We start from the raw sequence: 23,314 nt of genomic DNA, 5'->3' as shown, positions 1-23,314 counted from the left end.
TCCGTGACGACAGCAGAACGGACACGAGCAGTAAAGCAGTCAGACGCAGAGAGTGATGAACGTTTAGAGCTGGTGGCGAGGGAAAAGTGCTCTGTTTAATGTATAGCGTGACCTGGAGAGAGAAAGAGAGCGAGAGCGAGAGCGAGAGACGTACAGAGAGAGCGTGAGAATGGCAACAACGGAACGGGGAAAGTGATAAAGGCATGAGAAAGAAAAAAAAAACTGCCTTAACAATTTCCTGAAATGATTTCCATGGTACTATCTATAGATCTATGCATATATCTATGGAAAATCCATCCATCCATCCATCCATCCATTATCTATCTATCTATCTATCTATCTATCTATCTATCTATCTATCTATCTATCTATCTATCTATCCATCCATCCATCCATCCATCCATCCATCCATCCTGTAAGATGGATTTAAATGTGTGCCTCATCTGATTACTTGAAAGCTTGAAAAAACATTTTAGCTTGTAGCTAGCAGTCAATTAACTTTAAAATAAAAAATAATAAAAATACAAAAATAAAAACAATTATTAATATGAATGTCTCATAAAAATAAAATGTGTTATTTTTACAATTTTTTTTTTTTTTTCTCTCTAAAATGCTTAACATGGTAGTAATGATTGGGAGCACATTCTTTATCTTAAGTCATCAAATACATTTCTGAAGATGTCTCATGAAAAATAAATGTTTCCTGATTTTAAAACTTTTTATAAATTTGTCATAGAGAGGAAGTTAATAAGTCAGGGAGTGAACGATCATAAATTCAGAAATTCTGCAAAATGTAACTTTAAACAATAACACATTTCCCTTAAATATAACAAAAGCGCCCCCCCCCCCCCCCCCCCCCAAACAGAGGAGGGAAAGAAAAGAGGAGGGGAATGTGAGAGAGAGGAGGCTGGATGAAAGGTATGGAGTGATAAGGAAGGCGTGAGGCTTGGAGAGCTGGATCGTGTGCAGATCTTTTGAAGCACTCATCATGTTAATTGAAACAGTATTGTGGGCACATGAGGAAGATCTGGATCACATTCACTGCCTTTTATTCAATTTGGCTCATCAGAAGGGGTGCATCTATTCTCCTGTCTCTCAGCACATGGCCATCAGTCACGCATCTACCCTTTTGCCCCTGATGTGTTGCCCCTTCCTAGGCCCTCTGGGATTGCTCTGTCCCGCAGCTTCAGAGTGATCCCCCCCCGAGACATGCCACTTCTTCACGCTTCTCACCTTGGACTTGAAAGCACCTCCAGATTTACTTTCAAGGAAGATCTTTGACCACGCACTTTCTAATTCAAACAAATGAGCGCGTGGGGCAGCCGTGGAGGTCTTATCACTCATCCGCAAGGTGTTTCAGACGAGATGCGAATGGCCCGCTGATAAAAACTCAGCACTCTCGTGGGCTGTTTGAGTTTGCTGGTGGAAAAAAATAATTGTCTGGAAAATGATTTTATTGAAATGATGCTGTGTGTTCACCAGGGTTACAGTTAACTAAAATAAGTATTACAATTTTGAGTTATTTTATTTTATTTTAGCTATTATTTTGTCAAGCCAACATACTGAAATCCTATTTAAAGGGGTGGTTGATTATGATTTGACTTTTCTAACTTTAGTTAGTGTGTAATGTTGCTGTTTGAGCATAAACAACATCTGCAAAGTTACAACGCTCAAAGTTCAAAGCAAAGGGAGATATTTGCTTTTACAGAAATCGCTTTTTAAGGACTACAACAAACGGCTGGTAGAGACTACACCACATTCCTCCTGGGTTAGTGACATCACCAACCCTAAAATTTACATAAACCCCGCCCCCTGAACACGATTTATAGATTATCAAGACAGAATATGCTTATCAATGACTAGAAGATAACTACACATAAGCTATACATAAATTCACCAACTAACCATTCAGAAATGTCCTGTTGCTTCTACATGTTGTCACTTCTTCTCGAGTCTCTCCATCATTGTCTGAATCCGGTTTGAACGTAAAAGGCTAAAAGTTTTTGAAATTTTCGGTGCATGTCTGTGTGAGTGCAAGCTGTTGAAGCTCCGCCCCCTGTGCCGGGAGCAGCAGCTCATTTGCATTTAAAGGGACAAACACAAAAACGGTGCGTTTTTGCTCACCCTCAAAAAGTGACAATTTTAACATGCTATATAAAAATATCTGTGGGGTATTTTGAGCTAAAACTTCACACACTCTGGGGACATCAGAGACTTATTTGACATCTTGTGAAAAGGGCATTATACCACCCCTTTAAGCACATTCTTCTTCTTCTTCTTCTGCTTCTTCTGAGACAGAGGGTAATTATACAACAACAATTTTCTAAAAACTGAAAACTTTTTCATTTTCATTTTTCGTGTACAGACAGCAATGTTATCTTAGATCCGCGAAAACAACTAAAACCGATGTATTATGCTGCCAGGCCAGTAGGTGGTGATGTCACTTTATAAAGAAACTACACGACTGTAGACTGAACGTAACACACATGTGCATGACATCACCGTTTTCACTAATTTGTGTTTTTGTCATTTACATGGAGATGACAATGTTATAGTTTTCAAAATCTTGCTCTTTATAAACCTGTTTTCAAAAGTTTGTGTTTTCAGGCCCCCAAAACGCGTTGTCGAGTAAATGGACGGTCAAAACGCATAAAATGTTTCACGCTTGGTATCGCGTAAACGGCGCCTAATTTTAGTCTAAATTTAGTCTCCTCCTAGAGCTTTAAAGCTACAACCACCAAACTCAGGTCAGACTGTCAGACTTTTCTAACTGATCGGATCTAAACAGACGTGTTAAAACTAAGAAAAATCTCATCTACTTTCATTGAGGGGGTGAAAACTTAATAGGGATATTTCATGATAGTAATACAACTAGGCTACTAGTCGACTCGAAACTGAAAAAATGCTGTTTTATCGTGAGATCCCCCTATGGGCGGGTTGAAAACATGCAGAACGAGCTCCTCCTACTGTCTCTCGCCTCTTGACAAAAAAGCCTCCGATGACGCTAAATGACGATTTTTGCGTCATCTGAGGTTTTTTCCAGACACACAATACAGAAATCTCTCGTCTCAGGGGGACATGAGGGAGGGAAGCACAGTCATTCGAAAATACTACCGGGTTTCTACTGATGCAAAGCTTAATGCTAATTGGTGAAGTATCCCTTTAAGCTTCATCCACCAAGTATCTATCTCTAGCAGAGCCTAGAAACTAACATTGGACATGCTAGAATTGTGCTAAAACATACTAGCAACTTGCTTAATAATGTTAGCAACGTGATAAAACATGCAAGAAGCATTCAAAATCAAGCTAACAATGTGTTATTTCATGTTAGCAACATGCTAACAACATGTTAAATCAAACTAAAATAATGTGCTAATTTATGTTAGCAACATGCTAATTCATGCTAGCAACATGCTAATTCATGCTAGCAATATACTAAAACATGCTAGCAACATGCTAAAACACTATCAATGTGTTAGGGTTAGGGTCAAAACATGATAGCAAAATGCAAAATAATGCTAGACACAAGCTAAGACATGCTAACAACATATGGGACTCTTATAAAACTTTCAAACTTAAGCCAACATAAACGTTTGTCCTGATGACCTAGTTCAACTTTGCTGAAATAAGTAAAACTCAAACTGAAATAAAATGTTAATAAAAACCATACAGACAGAAAAAAAGACAAAAATCACACAACAAATGTACTAATACTTAATCAAAAATGAAAATAGAAAATGACAAACAAATTCAAGCTATTAATAAAACTATAATAGTATCTTAATGATGCTAAAATCACTCTTTATTCAAGCACATAACAAACAGACAGATGTGCTTACACAACTGTCACTTCTGAGTAAATAAGCTGTTGTTTCAAACAAGGCCAGATCAGATCATAAAGAGGACAATCCACGCTTTCTCTCGCACTGTATTCTGTCACACACAGGTGGAGTCTCTCTCCAATACACGCATGATTATACAAACACACACGCGCACACAGGTCACGGCCACCCAGGCCTCATCATTTTTTCGCTCATCTGGTCAAAGTAACGCAGCTGTATTTAGGAACCAGGCACGATAAATAGCCTCTTTTCTCCTCTCCAGAACTCGTCCTCACTCAGCAGCACATCATCGCTCGGCCTGAAACTGGCTTCCTCCCACCAGCAGCATAAAGAGGGACCTTGGACAGTGCGTCCAAACAAAACCGCTCCCTAAACCTCTCCCTGCCCTCAACCTGCTGGACAGACGTGACCGACCGGAGGAAATCCACTCATTGTGACCCCCGGCCGTCTCTCTCTTCCTTTTCCTCTCTATATGGACATTTTCCTCCACGCCGTCACAGCGCGGGCTGTTGGACACCGTCAGCCACTGGCGTACGAACTGGGAAAACTCATTCGCTCCACTTCCTCTTGAACCTTTGTTACGCCGTCAAGCCCAGGAAGAGCTTGTGTGAATAACTAATAAACACTAACAGCTCATATCATGTGTGTAAAACAAAAACAGTTGCTGCCTTTAATTTGTAAGTACAATTAACTTGGATGTTTGTAATTTCAACTTAAATTACATTAAACTGATAAAAAAAAAGAAAGAAGTTGAATCTTGGATAACTTATAAAATTACTCATTTTGATGAGTTAAAGCAATGCAATGTCATAACTTATTTGTCATATAAGTTTTTACAGTGCAAGTACAATGTGACTGAAGTTGTTTCTACACTTTGTCAAAAGTATCTTGTATTTTTTTTTTTTTTTTTTTTTTTATGGTTTAAAAGACTCAAAAACAAATGAAACCAACACATAATTACATTTAGGAACTTGACAAATTTACAAAAAAAGTTTGAAACTATATATAAAACTTTTTAGGCAATTGACTCAAAATATGAATTTAAACGTTCATTAATGTCATTTATTGTGGTGAATCTGAATATGACAATTTTGTCAACGAAAATGTGATTTAAAGAAAGAAAGAAAAAAAAAAAAACGGAAGAAAATAAATCTAAAGTCAATATTCCCATAAGCATTGTTCTCATCTACAGTCTTGCTCCCCACATCAATCGCTGGACACTTGTTTGATGTGGTAAAGTCCTGAATGTTTTTGGAGAGGAGCGCAGACAGTGATTGGAGAGGGTGGGACTCCAGCAAGTGCGCTTTATCCTTCCTCTCCAAAGACGATCCAGGTACACACCGATCTGACAGCCCACCGCAGACAGCCTTCAGCGAATCCACCGAAGAACGGTAAGACAAAAGTCTGCTTTCATTCCTCTACTGATGTTTTGCTGTAGTAAACGGGTTTATAGTACAGTCTCTGAGCGCGTAAAACCATCATGCTCTCGTGCGCTTCGCTCTCAACTTGCTTTTTGGATCAGGATGAATCGCGCCGTTTTTCACAAAGCTCAAAACTGACACACTGTGAGGAATCTGAATGTGACGTTTTGATAATAACAACAGTCTTTTCATCTGAGAAAAGTTTATTTTTGAACGTTTTACAACTTTTGAAGTCTAATATTTGTCTTTGTAAACTTTATGAAGAAAAGGGAAAGGTGTTTTTCGATTTTACATTCTGTATTCTGTCTGTTTAAAATGCTATTAAAATGATATGAAATTGATATAAAACGAATTTGCATAGTTTGTAGGCTACTAACACAGAGAAGTTCAATTCTGTTCTACATTTGCTATTTTGAATAGTGACATTAAATAAGAGACTGTTGTGGTAACCTCGGGAAGATCAATCTGTGACAGTCAACTCAACCTTTGACTGAGAGTCACATCAGTTGCCACACTCTCTAAGCACTTCAAGATGTTCACTCTCTCTCTTACACACACACACACACACACACACACACACACACACACACACACACACACACACACACACACGCTGCTGTTTTAGGTGAATCTTCAGTTGTTGGCCAGCTTGTCCATGTGTGCATCATGAACTCCCTCCAGAAACTGAATCCTCACAGCTGGGCTCCAGCTCCCGCTCCTGCTAATGCCCAGTTACTCTAGTAAAACAGTGATAACGGGGTGGCAGTAAGAGGACACTGACAGAATGAGAGGGGAGGGGGAAGAAGAGACACACACCAGGCACTGGACTGTCTCTGAAGAGGTCAATCTTTAGCATTGCTCTACAATTTAGCGACCTTGCCATGATAAAAAAGCTACTTTTTTGACTGATCTGTAGCCAGATCACCATATCATACTCCTTCCATTGTCTGACAGAAAATATGTTAATGAGAACAGCTTTATTGAGCATTTGGATAGTAGAGTAAAATACAGTATGTGAGCGCAGAGAGAAAACAAATGCGAAGTGCATGAGAGTTGGCACATCACGTCATCTAGCGTCATTTAACGACTTTTTTGAGCAGCTTTCCATTGAAAGTAGTTGGCAACACTAGTTAATATTATTATTTATTACTACTATATTGAAATTAATCCTTCCATATCTGGCTGTTTTGATATAACCTGCTTGGTGATGAACAAGATCTATTCTGTTTTCAAAATTTTGAGTGTGTATTTGAGTAAATATATAGGCATAACTGTTTATATGTGTATATTTTTAATTATTTTAAAATTGAAATATGTATATGTTTGATATCCAATTTTTTGTTTTGTATGTAAACTAAAACAGATTACAGGTGTGTCCTACAGTTGAGTATACAATAAAGTTTTCTGTTAGGGTTAGGTTATAGCACTGTATTTAAACCCTAAAAGAAGATTAAGCAATGTAAGATAGCTAAGCAAACTTCTGTCGGGATCAGCCACTAACGACCCGTGCCATCTTACCACTATTTTTATTAATTTATTATTATTTTAAAATGGACAGAGTCACTAAACAATTGCACAATCACTAAGTGTTTTCTTTTGCTGTCATGTAAATATAAAACGCATGATGACTTTGCTTTGATTCTTCTGATTGCCACCCAGTCCGGTTGCTTAAGCAACATTAACATTAAGCAACGATAGAGATTAACGCTCTATCGCTTCACCATCAGTTCCCACCCTTCTGCTGCGTTCGGGTCACCTCGTGTCATTTATATGTTTGAGTGGCAGGTTATTACTGATCCAGGTTAACCGCACGCCTGGCGGAGGCTTGTCTCTTGGATAAACAGTGTGTGATGGATTGAGGTCCGTGCCCTCTCGTGTGGTCATGTGTGTGTCTTGTCCGCAGGCCTCCATCACTGCAGCTCCAGCTCGTAGAATGAGTTACTACTTGGATCCAGTTTCCTCCTGTCAGGCTCTTCACCCGCCTGACTGTCTGGGTGTAATGGTAAGACCCCTCAACCTTTCTCCATAAATCAGCCCTGTTTGGCCTGAGCTGCCCACCACACCAGCCGTGTGTAAGAAGCAAGTGAACACACACCTCTGTTTGAAGGATTGCTTGACTCTGCGTTACAGCAAACATAAACCCAGTTCATGTTTGCATGATTCAGTTCCAGTTAATCAAATTGATCAAATCAACAGCATTCGTGACATAGTGTTGGTTAATACAGACATTCATTTCCACTCGTTCCTCTTTTTCTTTAGTTTATAGTGATGCACTTACAACGGAAGTGAATTCACACGCATTAAGATACTTCAATAGTATGGTCATAATAAATGAACCTGATGACTTTTTTTTGGATAAAATGATGAGCAAATATTTGTAACCTTGAAACTGTGGAAAATATAATAAGTAAACAAATATAATTGAAATAGTTTTACAGCTCTAATAATACGTTTAGTCAGTATTCATTTCATTTTCAAGGACCGTATCTCTTCAGTTACCCTCTTTCCTTTGTTCTAGTTTTCCCGCCACTACCAGTTGTCATGGATACTCATTTAACAAGCACACCTGTTTGTAATTAAGTTCGTCACCTTGTGTATTTAAGTTCCTCTTTTCCACACAGTCATGTCGGTGCATTGGACACTGTTTCACTTGTGGTCGTTGTTATTGCAGTGCCTGAGTTGTCAAATTATATTTGAGTCGACTTCGCAGAGTTAGGGTACGTTTACACGACAACGATATGCTTAAAACGGAGAAGTTTTTGTACATTCGACACCATTGTCAAAACGATCCCCATTCACATGGATCTGCGAAAAAGACTAAAAACGCTGAATTCTGCTGCCAGGCCATTAGATGGCGATTGAAACACGATAGAGATCTTCAGAGATTCGCGTTTTTGTTGTTTACACGGGGACCGTTTTCAAAAACTTGCACTTTGAAACCCGTTTTCAAAACATTTTTTACGTTTTTAGTTGAAAACTGTCGTGTAAACAGACCCTTAGTGTAGTCCCCTTAATTATATCATCCAAAACTGGCACCATTCACTTCCATTTTAACTGCATTTTTTTTTTTTTTAAGAAAAAGAGGGACGGATATTTTTTTTTTTTGGTGCAATCAATGCCACAAATGCTGTCGATTGAGCTTAGCATGTATTGAAAATCCCTTTACATGTTCATTTTCAATTAAATCAAAAAGCTCATTTAAAGCATTTTATGCATTATGTCACTAGAGTAATATTGTAGCCCTGTCACTTCACGTTTCTTGCATCCACAGCTTTCATATGCATTTACCAGAGCAGATGCAAAAGCAGCAGACAGGTGAATAGCAAAGGTGTTAAATGAATGTGAACCCAGGGGTGACACCAAATCTGCCCCTGAACGCTGAACATTGTTTGAACACAGAACGCTGCGTGTGGCTCGAGCGCTACGAGCTTTTCTCGATGACAACATTTAAATAAATGCACAATACACAAGGAGCAAGAAGAATTAGTATGGGAATGCTTAAAGGGAAAAACATTTACCTCCCTTTAACCCCCATCCACCCCGTCTAGGGGTCAGTGGGGTCGAGGTAGTTTGTTGGGCGCTTGTAAAAAGGCAACATTTTAACAGTCCTGGCGAGGAGTCAGACGGGGCATATTGGGATTCTGCGCAGGTGAGTGCAGAATCAAAGGTGTCTAATAAAGATTCAGGGAGGACATTCAGCCATCAGTATGCACAGACAGGGCTGTTAGTCTTTGAGCCGGAAAGGGTCGCATGCTAATCCACAGCGACTCAGCGTTCAGCTAATCTGCTCAGGTGGCCTCGTGGCTTTTGAAATCGAGACGCTTGTCTCCCTCTGTGGTCAAAGGCTATGCGGAGGGGGCTTCCCTCCCGGTTCATTCATTTACATGCGGCGAAGAAGAAAAGACATTCTCTGATCTCCTCTCCCCTCTGAACATCCCCTCACCCCTCTCTCGCTCATGAAGAACCTGAGGAAGACAGACACATATTGTTGGTGTCATTAGCACTACAGTCTAAAAGAACAAGATTGCCTGGCGTTGTCGTTTCTGCTGAAGTGTCTGTTAACACGACACACTTAATTTGTCTTGAGGGTCGTACAAGAGCATTCTATAAAAATCCACTTCATCACGAAATCCACTCTTCAGTTCAGACGTATCACATTTGCATTCAGGTTCTTTGGGTTGCAAAGCACATTGTACAAATAGTGAGTTACCTCTGGGATTGTGAACTGCATCCAAAAAGCGTGCAGAAATCAATCAATCAATCAATCAAATAATAATAATACAAATCGGAAATAAATGGTGTTTCTGTCACTTGCATGTGCGTTCTTTCACTGAAACGGATGGAACACATTATACAAAAATCAATATACATCAATGCTGCCACACCACTACTGCATCTATAGTGCAAAACAGACAGAACAACCACTGGAGTCCGATTCAATTCCGATTCAAATGAGTCAGTTCTTTTAAGTCTGAATGAAGTTCCTTTCTCACACCAACACTGTAATATAATAGGCTACTCCAACAGAGTTTCCAGCACTACTGCATCTACAGCGCAAAACAGACAGCACAACCTCTGGGATTGTGAACCGCATCCACAAAGTGTGCAAAATCATTATTATCAATCAAAAAATTAATAATAAAAAAACCTCCACAACGTTTCTTTCACTTGCATGTGCATTATTTCGCTATAACTCAACGCTATCCCACGACCAATTCATACGATTTGTCTAAACCCCAGTGATGGGTGGGTTTAGGGGCGGGGCCAGGGGTAGGTCATTGTATGAATTCATACGATTTAGCCACCTCGTAAAATACGTACGAATTGCTGTTAGAACGGGTAAATACTCCATCAATGCTGCAACAACACTACTGCATCTACAGGACAACCAGTGAAGTCCGATTCCCCAACAAATGAGCCAGTTCTCTTAAGTCTGAATGACGATCCTTTTATTATTTTGCCAATGCGGATGGAACACCGTATTAAAATACTATGACAGAGTTTCCAGCACTACTTATTCAATGGTGCAGCAACAGCACTAATGCATCTACAGCGGGAAACAGACAGCACAACCCTTGCAGTAAAACTGTCGAATTAATCGGTTTTAATATTACTGTTTAAAAACGAGTCGGTTTTTCTTATTAGTGAGTCAAAGAACACTTACAACACATGGCACTTCCCCGCCATTGACAGAAACTTCCGGCAATCCATGTTTTCCCTGTTATATGGTAGGGGGTGCTATTACACATCTTCTGAAAGAGTACTGAATCTCTGGATCAAAACACAGGCGAAGAAAAAGCAGAAACAAGCGGTAGAAACATTGCTTATGCACATGTGATGTAAAATAACACCACCATCAAACAAGGACTGTGAATCTTTGGTGGTGTTAAAGGAGAACTCCGGTCAATTTTAACATTGAGCTCATTTTTTGGTAAATTTGGAGTGCTGTCAGTACAGAGAACAACGACAAAAATCAGTGTTGCCTACACCGTGTTATCCTCTTTTTAAAATTTGCACCCTGTTGACTTCAATGGGGCAAGTTTAAAACCTGCTTTTAGCCTCTTAACATCCTTGATGTGTCATTACAAGTGCCCAGCCATGTGAGTGATTCCTTCAGAGTGAACGCGGTGAATCTGACTGCAGTAGATGTGAAAGATATGAATAAAAATGATGTTATTTCAGCCAGCGCACATACTGTATTTACATCCTGTTTTCGGTCGAAGTCCACAGTAGTCGATTGTCGAGTTCGGGCACATGATCGTACGTACTAAACCTATGCGCGTGAACTCGACAATCGACTACTGTGGGCTTCGACCGAAAACAGGATGTAAATACAGGTATGTGCGCTGGCTGAATTAACATCATTTTTATTCATATCTTGCAAATCTACTGCAGTCAGATTCACCGCGTGTTGACTCTGAAGGAATCACTCACATGGCTGGGCACTTGTAATGACACATCAAGGATGTTAAGAGGCTAAAAGCAGGTTTAAAACTTGTCCCATTGAAGTCAACAGGGTGCAAATTTTAAAAAGAGGATAACACGGTGTAGGCAACACCGATTTTTGTCGTTGTTCTCTGTACTGACAGCACTCCAAATTTACACAAAAATGAGCTCAATGTTAAAATTGACCGGAGTTCTCCTTTAATGGACTCGATCTACTCCATCATCGTTCTAAATCGCAGTCTATGAAAAAATAATTTGTCAGCTTTTTGTTCAAAATGTTGCTTTTTTATGAAGCTTACCCACATTCAAGTGTTGAAAAACCCCCAAAACAATACAAATGTATTAAGCTAGAATAACAATGATGTATTTATTTTTTAAAGTAGAGGTTCAGATCTTTCATTTGATATATTGCATGTTCAGATATTCATACAACAAAATATTCTGGGGGCCATGAAACTTTTGTGAAAAAAAAAATACTGGCGGTGGCTGGAAACTTTTTATTTTATTTAATTTTTAACGCTGGTAGGGAACGAGTTAATGCACAAATAGTTTAAATGTTCCAGAATGAATGATGCTTACGAGTCCGATCTTTTTAGTGAAGTGCACAAGACCGTAAGTGCATATGAAGTGTGTATTTTGGACTGAGCCAAACAGAGAGAGCAACCAGTGCAGTCCGATTCACGAACAAATGACCCTTATGAGTCGATTCTTTTAAATTAATCAAACACCTTAAAGGGTTAGTTCACCCAAAAATGAAAATTATGTCAGTAATTACTCACCCTCATGTTGTTCCAACCGCGTAAGACCTTCGTTCATCTTCGGAACACAAATTAAGATATTTTTGATGAAATCTGAGCTATGTCTCACTCCTCCATAGGCTGCTATGTGACCGAAACTTGCTGGCCCAGAAAAGTCATCAAAGAGATCGTTAATATAGTCCAAGTGACTACAGTGGCTCAATCTTAAGTATATCAAGCGACGAGAATACTTTTTGTGCGCAAAAACAAACAAAAATAACGACTTTATTCCACTATTCATTTCCTTCTCTCTGGGCCTCTAGTTGGTTCACGTAGTGTTTTTGCGCAGCGCGTCTGTGTTACACGTCACCACGTAGGCTCACTATTGGCCGACGCCGGTCATGTGTGTGATGCGTGATGACGTGCAACACAGACGCGCAGCGCAAAAACACTACGAGGCCCAGAGAGAAGGAAATGAATAGTGGAATAAAGTTGTTATTTTTGTTTGTTTTTGCGCACAAAAAGTATTCTCGTCGCTTGATATACTTAAGATTGAGCCACTGGAGTCACTTGGACTATATTAACGATCTCTTTAATAACTTTTCTGGGCCAGCAAGTTTCGGTCACATAGCAGCCTATGGAGGAGTGAGACATAGCTCAGATTTAATCAAAAATATCTTAATTTGTGTTCCGAAGATGAACGAAGGTCTTACGCGGTTGGAACAACATGAGGGTGAGTAATTACTGACAGAATTTTCATTTTTGGGTGAACTAACCCTTTAAAGGGGGGGTGAAATGCTCATTTTCACTCAATCTCCTGTTAATCTTGAGTACCTATAGAGTAGTATTGCATCCTTCATATCTCCAAAAAGTTTTTAGTTTTATTATATTTATAAAAGAAAGATAAGCTGTACCGAGTCTTTCCGGAAAAAACCGAGCGTCTGGAGGCGGGCCGTGTGGGCGAAGCCAGAGTCATAGAGAGAATCCGTCGATCTGGGCTTTGTTTATAAAACATTCATCGTTGCATCCACTGTTCCTAACGCTGGGTTCTTTGGGAAGCTGAACATGGTAAGCTTTCCCTCACATCCAAAAACACACTTTGGAGACACTATGCAGCGCTGCCGATGATTTCCTGTTGAAGCGCGTTGATGTGCGCGGTCTCGCTCTCCTCTGGTCGATGTGTGCGCGGGCGAGCTTTACCGGGAGAAATGCTCATATAAGGAGTTCCACTCTGGTCTACGTCATTAGATCCACGGTCGAAAAAAAACCAGCCGAAACTTGTACCAACCCGGAAGTAAGATTTTCGGCACAGAAATTCTCCGTTATTCGTCCAAAATATTTATTAAAAACTTTGGCCATGTTAAGCATGAGAATCCATCTCTTTAACACTGTAAACAACTCTGAATACATGAAACACCATTGTACCCCCCCTTTAAAGCTCAACCAATGTAGTGATTCCTGAACGACTGAGTCTTATAAAATGCTTATTTTAGCGAGTCAAAAAACTTACAGCACAACCAGTATGACTCTTACAAGTTTATTCTTTTTAGTGAATCAAACACGTCCCAACTAACTAAGATCTAAATTAGCAACGCATTCTCATCCTAGGGCGTCATATACTGACACTTCTGACATTTCGTCGACATCGAACGCACATGGCACCCTTTAGCGTCAATATGACACGCACAGAGCTTTGTTCGGTTATGGGTAGGTTTAGGTCTGGTGTAGGATTAGGGTTAGACCGCTAGGAGGCGCTTCTGGCCCATATCTATCTGCGTCTCATATTGACCCTAAAGGGTGCCATGTGCGTTCGATGTAGACGAAATGTCAACAGCGTCAGTATATGGCGTCTTGGGATGAGAACGGGCGTGTATTTACTGGTTGTTCATATGACAATGTGTCGTTACATATGCATTTAGTAGACATATTCAAAGATACTTGCATTTTATTAGTTCAGTATTGTTAAGGCAAAATTATTAGATTGCGTTCATGCTGCCTCTAAAAAAATACTGTGAAAAGTTTTGAGTACCAAACTATGCCTTAGAAAGTTCCAAATGAACAGTTAATGGATCTGTTAAAGAATCTGAATCATTATGGAATCAGAACCACAATCACCAAATTCTTTCCGATTCCCATCCCTAGTTTTCTCTTTCTACAACTTGCGTTATCTTGGCTCCCTGATTTAGCATGTCAATGGGGGCAGGGCTGGCATTGCCCTTTGCATCCCTCCTGTTCCTCATAAATCCTCCAGCCGTCCTCCCGGCTTCCTCCGTCTCTCCCTCAGCCATCATCTGTATCTCTCTCCGCTCTCGACTTCTCGTCTCCAGTCCCCGTGACTCCGGCGGTGGACTCTCAGACACCCAACCATGATCCCCTCCAGCCCCCCTGCCAATCCTCCACCGAGCACAGCTCTATAAAGCAGGACTTGGCTGATAACCTCAGTCTTGCCTGAACAGCAGCTTTATCAGATGAGCAGTCAGTCAGGCTGTAGACGCTTCCACGCACTAAACACAGCACTGGAGACTCAGAGACCAGCGGATTCTGGCACCTCACACACGCTATCTGTTGAAGAGCTTTATAATAGTGAACATACTTTCTCTTTATTCTTGTCTTTACATTCTTCAGTATACATGGACACTTTTATCCATCTGATTTAGATATAGTTCACATGAAAATGAACTTATTTTAGGTAAATGCGGACTGGGTCTGTTAAGCTCCAAAAATGACCAGAAAAGCAGCTGTTCTCTGATCTGATCTGTGACTCATCCAAATCTTTAATAGTTTCGTGTGATGAAAAGATTGGAATCTTTGTGGCTATTCATTGAAAATCTTGACGTCATGAAAAGTAGCCGAACAAATCATTATTTTCTTTCTTTTTACATTTTTTTTTTTTTAATCCAGTTCTCAAAACTGGTTCAAATGACTAATTCAAAATTGAGTTAATGGTCCGGTGACTGCATTTAAAAGGACACGATTATTAATGAATATGTCTTAAATGTTGGTCTATCGTATGACTTTAGATGATTTTCAGTATGCTGCAATACCTTTAAAACTCCAGTCTATTTAACACTTTAATTTAAGGTGATATGGTTACACATTGCTACATGTACTTTGTGCATGTACAAATTATGCATATTTACAAGTAACTAACCCTAAACCAAACTCTAACTGTAACTCTATAGTAAGTATATGTAGTTAATTCATATTACTCAGTACTTTTCTGATTAAGTACAATGTAACTACGTCACCTTAAAATAAAGTGTCACTTCATTCTCAGATCATTGTGATTTCATGCACTGAAAAAAGTGTAAGAAATTGTTGTAAATTTCACAAATAATTACAAAGAAACAGCAAGTAACACATTTAATTAACTTAATTATTTATAGATTTTGGGTTTTATAAATGTTATGTGTAATTTATAATGTCTGCTATGCTATAAGTTATGTTATTCAATTTTGAGCTTTAAATGACTACATGCTGTATCTTTAAAGGGGTGGTATAATACCCTTTTCACAAGATGTAAAATAAGTCTCTGATGTCCCCAGAGTGTGTATATGAAGTTTTAGCTCAAAATACCCCACAGATATGTCTATATAGCATGTTAAAATTGTCAATTTTTGAGGGTGAGAAAAAAAACGCACCGTTTTTGTGTTTGTCCCTTTAAATGCAAATGAGCTGCTGCTCCCGGCACAGGGGGCGGATCTTCAACAGCTGGTGTCCTTTTACCTCACATAGACATGCATTGAAAATTTCAACAACTTTTAGCCTTTTATGTTGAAACCGGAGTCAGACAATGATGGAGAGACTCAAGAAGAAGTGACAACATAGAAGCAACATGAAGTTTCTGAATGGTTAGTTGATGAATGTATGTAGCTTATGTGTAGTTATCGTTTAGTCATTGATTAGCATATTCCATCTTGATAATCTATAAATCGTGTTCAGGGGGCGGGTTTATGTCAATTTTAGGGTTAGTGATGTCACTAACCCGTGTAGTCCTTACCAGCCGTTTGTTGTAGTCCTTAAAAAGCGATTTCTTTAAAAGCAAATATCTCCCTTTGCTTTGAACTTTGAGCGTCGTAACTTTGCAGATGTTGTTTATGCTCAAACAGCAACATTACACACTAACTAAAGTTAGAAAAGTCAAATCATAATCAACCACCCCTTTAATTTTACAGTTACACACAGATGCTCTAAATGAACTAGCCATGGCATCTGTGGCAGGACACACTTCAAATTACTATTTGCACCGCAACCAGTCATGCTGAACACTTTGGTCTTGATAAATCATATCAAAGAGAGCTCGAAGCTTCTTTGGAATGGAAACCTCTCTTATTTGCAGACAGATAACATTTCAGACAGATAAATCTAGAGCAGGCATATGCGCTTGCCCTGCATTAATGCTGATTTATTCACCACAAAGATGCTTTAGATATGCTGATACCAGTTAACCTGTTCCTGTACCCAGCAGCTCACAACATGAATCAAAACCCCACTGAAAATGGGACACCGTTTTCGAGTCATGCGTGTGCCTCTAGATTGCATATCGGTTTTCTAAAGCAGAGTGAACAAGAATGCGTAATAGTTATGCTTTGGCCACAATAACCGCATTGTTTCATCAATCTTAAACATTCTTTTCAAGAAGTTGACTGAGACTGTCAACAACCCAAGGACAATGAGTATTTACTGTACACTCACAATCTTCTACACAATTACATGTGATGGCATGTGCTTTAGGCCAAAGGAAGTTGATTCGACTATTTCAATGGACCTTTATGTTACAAATTGATTTGTATGAGGTATTTTCCCTTAGAATAGCCCGTATTCAGAAAACATCCCGCAGATGAAGAACTGTTCGAGGTTGGCTAGATGTTTTAGTGGACAGCATGAATCAACAATTAGCTTCTCCATGTTTACTGGCTTCTTTATTGGTATATTATAGGCCAGAGTTGATCCTTGATGATCAGCATACTTTCTGTAAAAGAGAAAACATTGATTGATATTTTAGTTTAGACTCATAAATAATCAGCCATTTGTTTTGTTTTGAGTATATCATGAGAAATCAAGCTTTCCTCTGAGATAAAAGAGCTTGATGTCCTATGAAAACATACAAAATGATAGAAATGTGGTTGACTTTGTTTTAGGAAAATGAAATCATTACAATCCGACTTTAACCGTTGATGCGCCAGCAAAGATTGTTACACGCAAAGAGCCTGTTATTGAAGAAAAGGGCGTTTGAACATTGGAGCTGACAGAAAACCCTTCAGCCTACATTTACATATGCAAATGTTTCTTAGAAAAGACAAAAAAACTTCACTAACATTATAAGAGGGCTTCAGGAAAATCCAAAACTAAACAAAATGTGGTATGACCCCAATAAGGAACCGGTTGACTCAGCAGTTCTCTAGTGTGTCTCTTTCTTTTCGTCTCTTCTTTGAGTGTCTGACTTCCCCTTCTCCTGGCCTGACGTCAGAGTCCCACCGAGATCAAACGAGCGAAAATGCTTCTCAAGCGCTTTGCCTCAACAGAAACCCAATCTGTCTCAGGCCACACAGGGAATTTCAAATGTAAAAATCTTTGCTGATCACCGGTGGCAATCGGTCATGAATGAAAGCCTTAAGGCTCTCTTGTCTTTCAAGGGGTTTCATTCATGACCGATTGCCACCGGTGATCAGCAAAGATTTTTACATATGATTTTTACATACTTTTTTGTGTACAACAAATAAAGTAGTTAAATATATATTTCCATCACGATTCTGTGCTTGAAGTGCTGCAAAGTTAACCAACCATCTCTGTGGCTTTCCCAGTAAAAATGAGCATCGCAGCTTTATTGTTTGCAGTAGTTTGTGCGTCTGTTTTGTCTCCGTAGAGGACGAGTGGCGGGATGGCAGTTTCCCTGGTCCCACACACACAGTCTCCTGCAGTTTACCACCCGGCTCCACCCAGACCGCTGTACGCCCATCACATCACCCTGCAGGAGGTGCCCAACGGACCCGAATACGGCCAGAGCGGTGAGAGACTTGTGCTGGGATGAGAGTGTGCATGCAGGATATAAAGGGGAACAAGGGCAACTCTTACAATATACTTTCTGAATTATTAACCAATGATGTTTGGACAGTAATCTTCACATCATTTAATATTTTATACTTTGTGTACGATTTACCTGTCTTGGATTATGAAGTAAACAGTACCGGTCAAAAGTTTGGGGTCAATCATTTTTGTTCTTTCTTTTTTTTTTTTTTTCTTTTTTTGAAAGATATTAATACTTTTATTCAGCAAGGATGTTTTGAATTGATAAAAAAAAAAAAAAAAAAAAAAAAAAAAAGTAATAGTAAAGATTTATATTGTTAGAAAATATTTTTATTTTGAATAAATGCTGTTCTTTTTAACATTTTATTCATCAATGTATCCTGAAAAAAAGCATCACAGGTTTCAGAGAAATATTAAGCAGCACAACTGTTTCCAACATTGAAAATAACTGAATTCAATTCATAATATTAGAATGATTTCTGGAGGATCATGTGACACTGAAGACTGGAGTAATGATGCTGAAAAATCAGCTTTGCATCACAGATATAAATTGTATTTTAAATTATATTCAGATATTTTTTAAATTGTAATAATATTTCACAATGTTACTGTTTTTTTCTCTGCGTTTTTGATAAAATAAATTCAGGCTTGATGAGCATAAGAGACTTCTTTCAAAAACATAAAAAATAGTAAGGTTTCCAAACTTTTGACCGATTCTATGTGTGCGTGTGTGTGTATATATATATATATATATATATATATATATATATATATATATATATATATATATATATATATATATATATAAATGTTAAATTAATTATATACTTAAATATATATGTTAAATTATAAAATTATTTAATAATAATTAATTAAAACAAGTATTTACATTTATTATTTGAATTATTTAAGGTATAAAATATTTAATTTATTATTATTATTATTATAATTATTATTTTATCTTCTTCTGTTATGCACAATTCATCGATTCATGTAATTTCCAAATTTAAAAAGAGGTCTTTTTATATACTTGCTCTACTTTTAAAATTACTTTCCTTTTTGGCTGACATCACAAATCTCTTTCTATTCTATAAAATCACTCTATCCAACACTTTATCTCGTTGAAAATCTTGTTTCACTGCAAAAGTTTCATATTTGAGAAGTGAATTGTGCTGCGAGTTTCACACCGCTGCACGGCTCAGAACGAGGTCAATACACTCTTGACACAATATAAAGTTGAGGACTGTTTGGCGTAAAACAGATCTTTGTGTGTGCAACTGTGCAACGTGCATGTGCGCGCAAACACACACTTCAGTTTTTGAGGAGGAGGAAACTGTGAGGCATCTGGTAAAAGCATCTCTTTGGGGGTCAATGTCCCTGTCATCCCCCAGAGAACAATGTTTTCTCTGCCACACTCAGTGTGTGTGTGTGTGTGTGTGACGTTAGATGGGGGAGGTGACTGCATGCTCTGGATTTTTTGTCCTGGACATTTTTTTTTTAATGTTTATTCAAAATGAGTACATTCCTCCCAGTGTTTGACATCAGCCTCCCTGCTTTTTAAAATGCTGGAAAAAGTGGCGACATGCACCATCTGTATGTGTGTGTGCTGGAGTGGATACAGCAGTGGCACCAACTGTCAGTTGACACCTCCCCAAACGGGACACAAGGCCACAAGGGTACAAGGCCGCAAGGGCTCAGTCCTTTTCCCAAGCCTCAGGGCCCCTCGGGGAGCTCGAGTGGGATCGGACCGGGTCGGGTTTGATGGGATTTGCTGATGTTTGTTGCTGGAGACACTCACTAAAAGCCTCCAGCTTCGCCTGAGTATGTTGCACCATCATAAACATTGTCAACTGGAAAGAAACGACCTCTTGAACTTTTCCTCGGAGGTGATGCATGTGAGGGCCGAGCGCTGTGAACACTCTGATGTTCGGTGTTTTATTTAATCCGACGGCCCCGTGTGTTTAGAGGGTTTTTAGGAGGCTGAAACATGCCAGCAGAATCCAGAGATGCCGTTTCTCGGTTGTTTCTTTAGTCATGGGCGAGGCACAGTTTAGTCAAGACTAAACCAGCGAACGAGCCTGTGTGAGACGGTAACCTCAAAACACACTCTTGAACTGTCATCCAAGCCACCGCATGCAGAAACCGTTGGACTGCGACAGCTGTTAGTCAGACTGAAACCTCGTCTGGAGCCGTTACTCTGACTTCTTACCTGATACTTTCATCTAAAGTCATCAGACATGCATGAAAACAGTTGGAATAATGCAAACTTTGTTTTTTTTTTTAAAGAAAGGGTTGTTACTTTAATACACTTTGTGTTGGACCATTAAGCGTGTATTTAAATACATGACGTACAATAGTAATCAGAACTTACATTAAAGCATGTTTTAGTTTCCCAGTCATTACATTTGTATATTTTAACCATTTTTCAAAGTAGTTTTGACAAAGTACCGACTTCGATATCAAGTCCGTACTGAAATTTAAAAAAATGCGTTGATACCAGCTCTAGCATTTTGAGCGCTGTTGAGCGTATTCTTAAACACCTCTGATTGGTCATTGTGTTCACGTGTTCATGTCTGTGATTGGCTACAATGATCAACGCTTCACCGAGCGCTTACACAGATTCACTTGGGAGCGTTTGAAAGCAAGCATCTATCAGATAGACGGAAACGACTAGGGGTGTAACAATACCCTCATGTCACTATTCGATACATATGACGACGATACTGAACTCACGATATGATATTATTGCGAAAATGCTAAATTTGGTTTTACATTGTGTGTGTAAATTAATAGTCTTGGACTTGGAGCTGAAACCCAAAGCTCAGGACAATAGAGACACCAGAATAACAATATTCATGATTCTGAAACTGAAAATACACAATTATTTTAGAGTAACAGGATCCACAAATATTCCCCAATTGCATGATTATACATTATATTCAACATTATATAGTAGTTTAATGCAGTACTGACACGAAAACTCTGTAAACTTGTAAATTTCTTCTCACACATAAATTGTGGGTGAACAATTGGATACATATTGATAATTTTTTTTTATTGCAATATATTGTGACACGATATATTGTTACACTAGCCTAGAAATCTAGACGCACCCTAGCGGCAGCAAAATGTATTTTGCAGCCAGTGTGGTCTAGCAACTCTCCGTTGACTTTCAGAGCTGGAAAAACCTAAATTGGGTCAGGCCAATCACATCGCGTATAGAGTAGGCGGGGCGGGTTTAACATAATGACGACAGAGTTGCGATGGTTCCCTGCTACTTGAAAACAAAGAATGGCGGCTGCTGCTGGCGAACAGTCTTTCGAAACGGCTTTGGCCGCGACTCTGGAGGACTTGGAGTTAAACTTTTCTTTGAGAAAAGAGCAAAGAACGGCACTTAAGTCATTCTTAAAAAAGGAAGATGTGTTCGTAGTTTTGCTGGCCAGATTCAAAAGTAGATATCAAAAAGTCTAAAGTCTATCAACTAACGTTCGCTCCGCTGTTGGGAAAACGCTCTGGTTGGTTGAAGCGCTGTCCTATTGCGTGCAGAGGGGATTTGAAAGACAGCCGTTTATCCCGCCCCTCGGATTGAGCCGTGTCTATGGTGAGTTGCCAGACCTAACATCTTGATCTTGCTATTGTTACACCCCTATCAAAAACGTTGATTTACAACATGTTTTTGATGAATTGATAAAGAAATCCTGTAAGAAATCCATACGAGTCGAACGGTTTAATCCAAGACGCGATTATGAGTTTGTAACAACATGAGGTTGAGTAAATGATGACAGAATTTTCATTGGTAGGGGTGAACTCTCCCTTTAAATATATAATTTTAAAGTATATTATAAGCACTCTGTTTAAAAGAGTATCCTTCTTTTTCACAAGGAAAATCAGTTTGTTATTTTAATACCCTTTTTCTTGGCCTCGCCACACTAAACCGCATTTGATAACTAGATTAAACTCCAGCAGCATCAGTGATTTGGCTTCCAGTTGCTTTTCACCCATCATTTACTAGAATTGCTAAGCATTTTGCAACTTTTTGACGCTCTCACTGCTGTCCTCTCCCATAGAGAACGAATGTCTCCACTTCTTCCACGCTGTGGTCATGCACGGTTATAACCTAATCGGTGCCTGACGTTATGATGTTAAGCGTTACCTCAAAGCTGACAGGCTGTTGTTGGCCTTTTCATTCCGTAGGTATGTCTGTTTTTCCATAATTTTCACGACAGCAAATATATAGCAAGACGTGACCAAATGATGTAATTTCCAATAAGAAAACTGACTACAATTATTTTGACTACATGACTTGGCTTTCCGGACGTCATTTTTTCCTCTGTCATTGTTTTGTACGATCCAATCACATGCACCGACTTATGTTTAATGAATCAGTGCCATATTGTTGCATACAAGGTGAAATTTATTGCATGATTGTTGTAACAGCAGTCCGGCCTCTGGTCTCCAGGTGTGCCGTATAACACACATAGACACGCGCAGACGCCCACATGTGTTCAGTGAGCTTCAGCGCTGCTGTACTTGTCCTGAATCTGCAGGCTTTCAGCGCAGGTGCAGGCAGTTACACCAGACACCAGCTCTAAACGGCTTTTGTGCACTGCACATATGGGTCCTGTATGTGGAGGGAGAAAACTTGCTGTTGCACCTCAAGTCCATCAAGAAGGGATTGTTTTTCTGTACTATATGGTGCTTTAGTAGACTTTATTTAGCATGCAAGCAACCATGTAACACAGTAGAGTAGACAACTTGCTCTGTTCAGACCAGATGTGAATGATGCTTGTCAGAGAACACACAGTGTGCTTCCAAAGATAAGATATGCAACCATTATGCAATAACACTTTATTTTGATAGTCCACTTTAGACATTCTACTGACTATAAGTAACTTTGCAACCTAATGTAAACTATCAGTCATTAGAGTATTTGTAGACTGTATGCTTAATATCTGCTAACACTTTATTTTGATGCTCCTCAACAGACATTTTACTGACTATAAGTAACTTTGCAACTACATGTCAACTTATTCTACTAACTCAAACCCTAATTTGATGTCACATTTAAAGTTAATATTTAAATGTAGTAATTCAGCTACATCTATGCAAATATGTGCTTGCAAAAGTATTTAAATACATGGCCTTGACATACAAGTTTCAATAGAAATGACATTACAGTATATGTTTGTTTCCCATTAATACTTGTCAGTAAATTCAGCAGAACACTTTAGCCATATTTCAAGGACAATAGAAATAATTATGAAATTACATATAAAGATGTACTGAAGTGCTGAGCAGAGCTTAACCTAAGACCTTAAATGTGTCTCATAAAATGAATTTT

The 23,314-nt window shown here is 39.0% G+C and overlaps 1 protein-coding gene across 1 annotated transcript in view; it reads left to right on the top strand.

The window, feature by feature from the left end:
• Window positions 1-5,072: 5,072 nt before the first annotated feature.
• ets1 (v-ets avian erythroblastosis virus E26 oncogene homolog 1) overlaps window positions 5,073-23,314 on the top strand; it is a 51,296-nt gene continuing 33,054 nt past the window's right edge. The window contains 4 exon segments of the mRNA XM_079874119.1: window positions 5,073-5,186; window positions 5,192-5,233; window positions 7,167-7,265; window positions 17,813-17,954. Of these exon segments, the coding sequence (XP_079730245.1) occupies window positions 5,088-5,186; window positions 5,192-5,233; window positions 7,167-7,265; window positions 17,813-17,954 (382 nt within the window). The 5' untranslated portion in view covers window positions 5,073-5,087.

Source organism: Squalius cephalus, assembly GCF_949319135.1.
Source record: "Squalius cephalus genome assembly, chromosome: 6".
Classification (NCBI taxonomy): domain Eukaryota; kingdom Metazoa; phylum Chordata; class Actinopteri; order Cypriniformes; family Leuciscidae; genus Squalius; species Squalius cephalus.
This window is presented reverse-complemented; position numbering and strand designations above follow the sequence as displayed.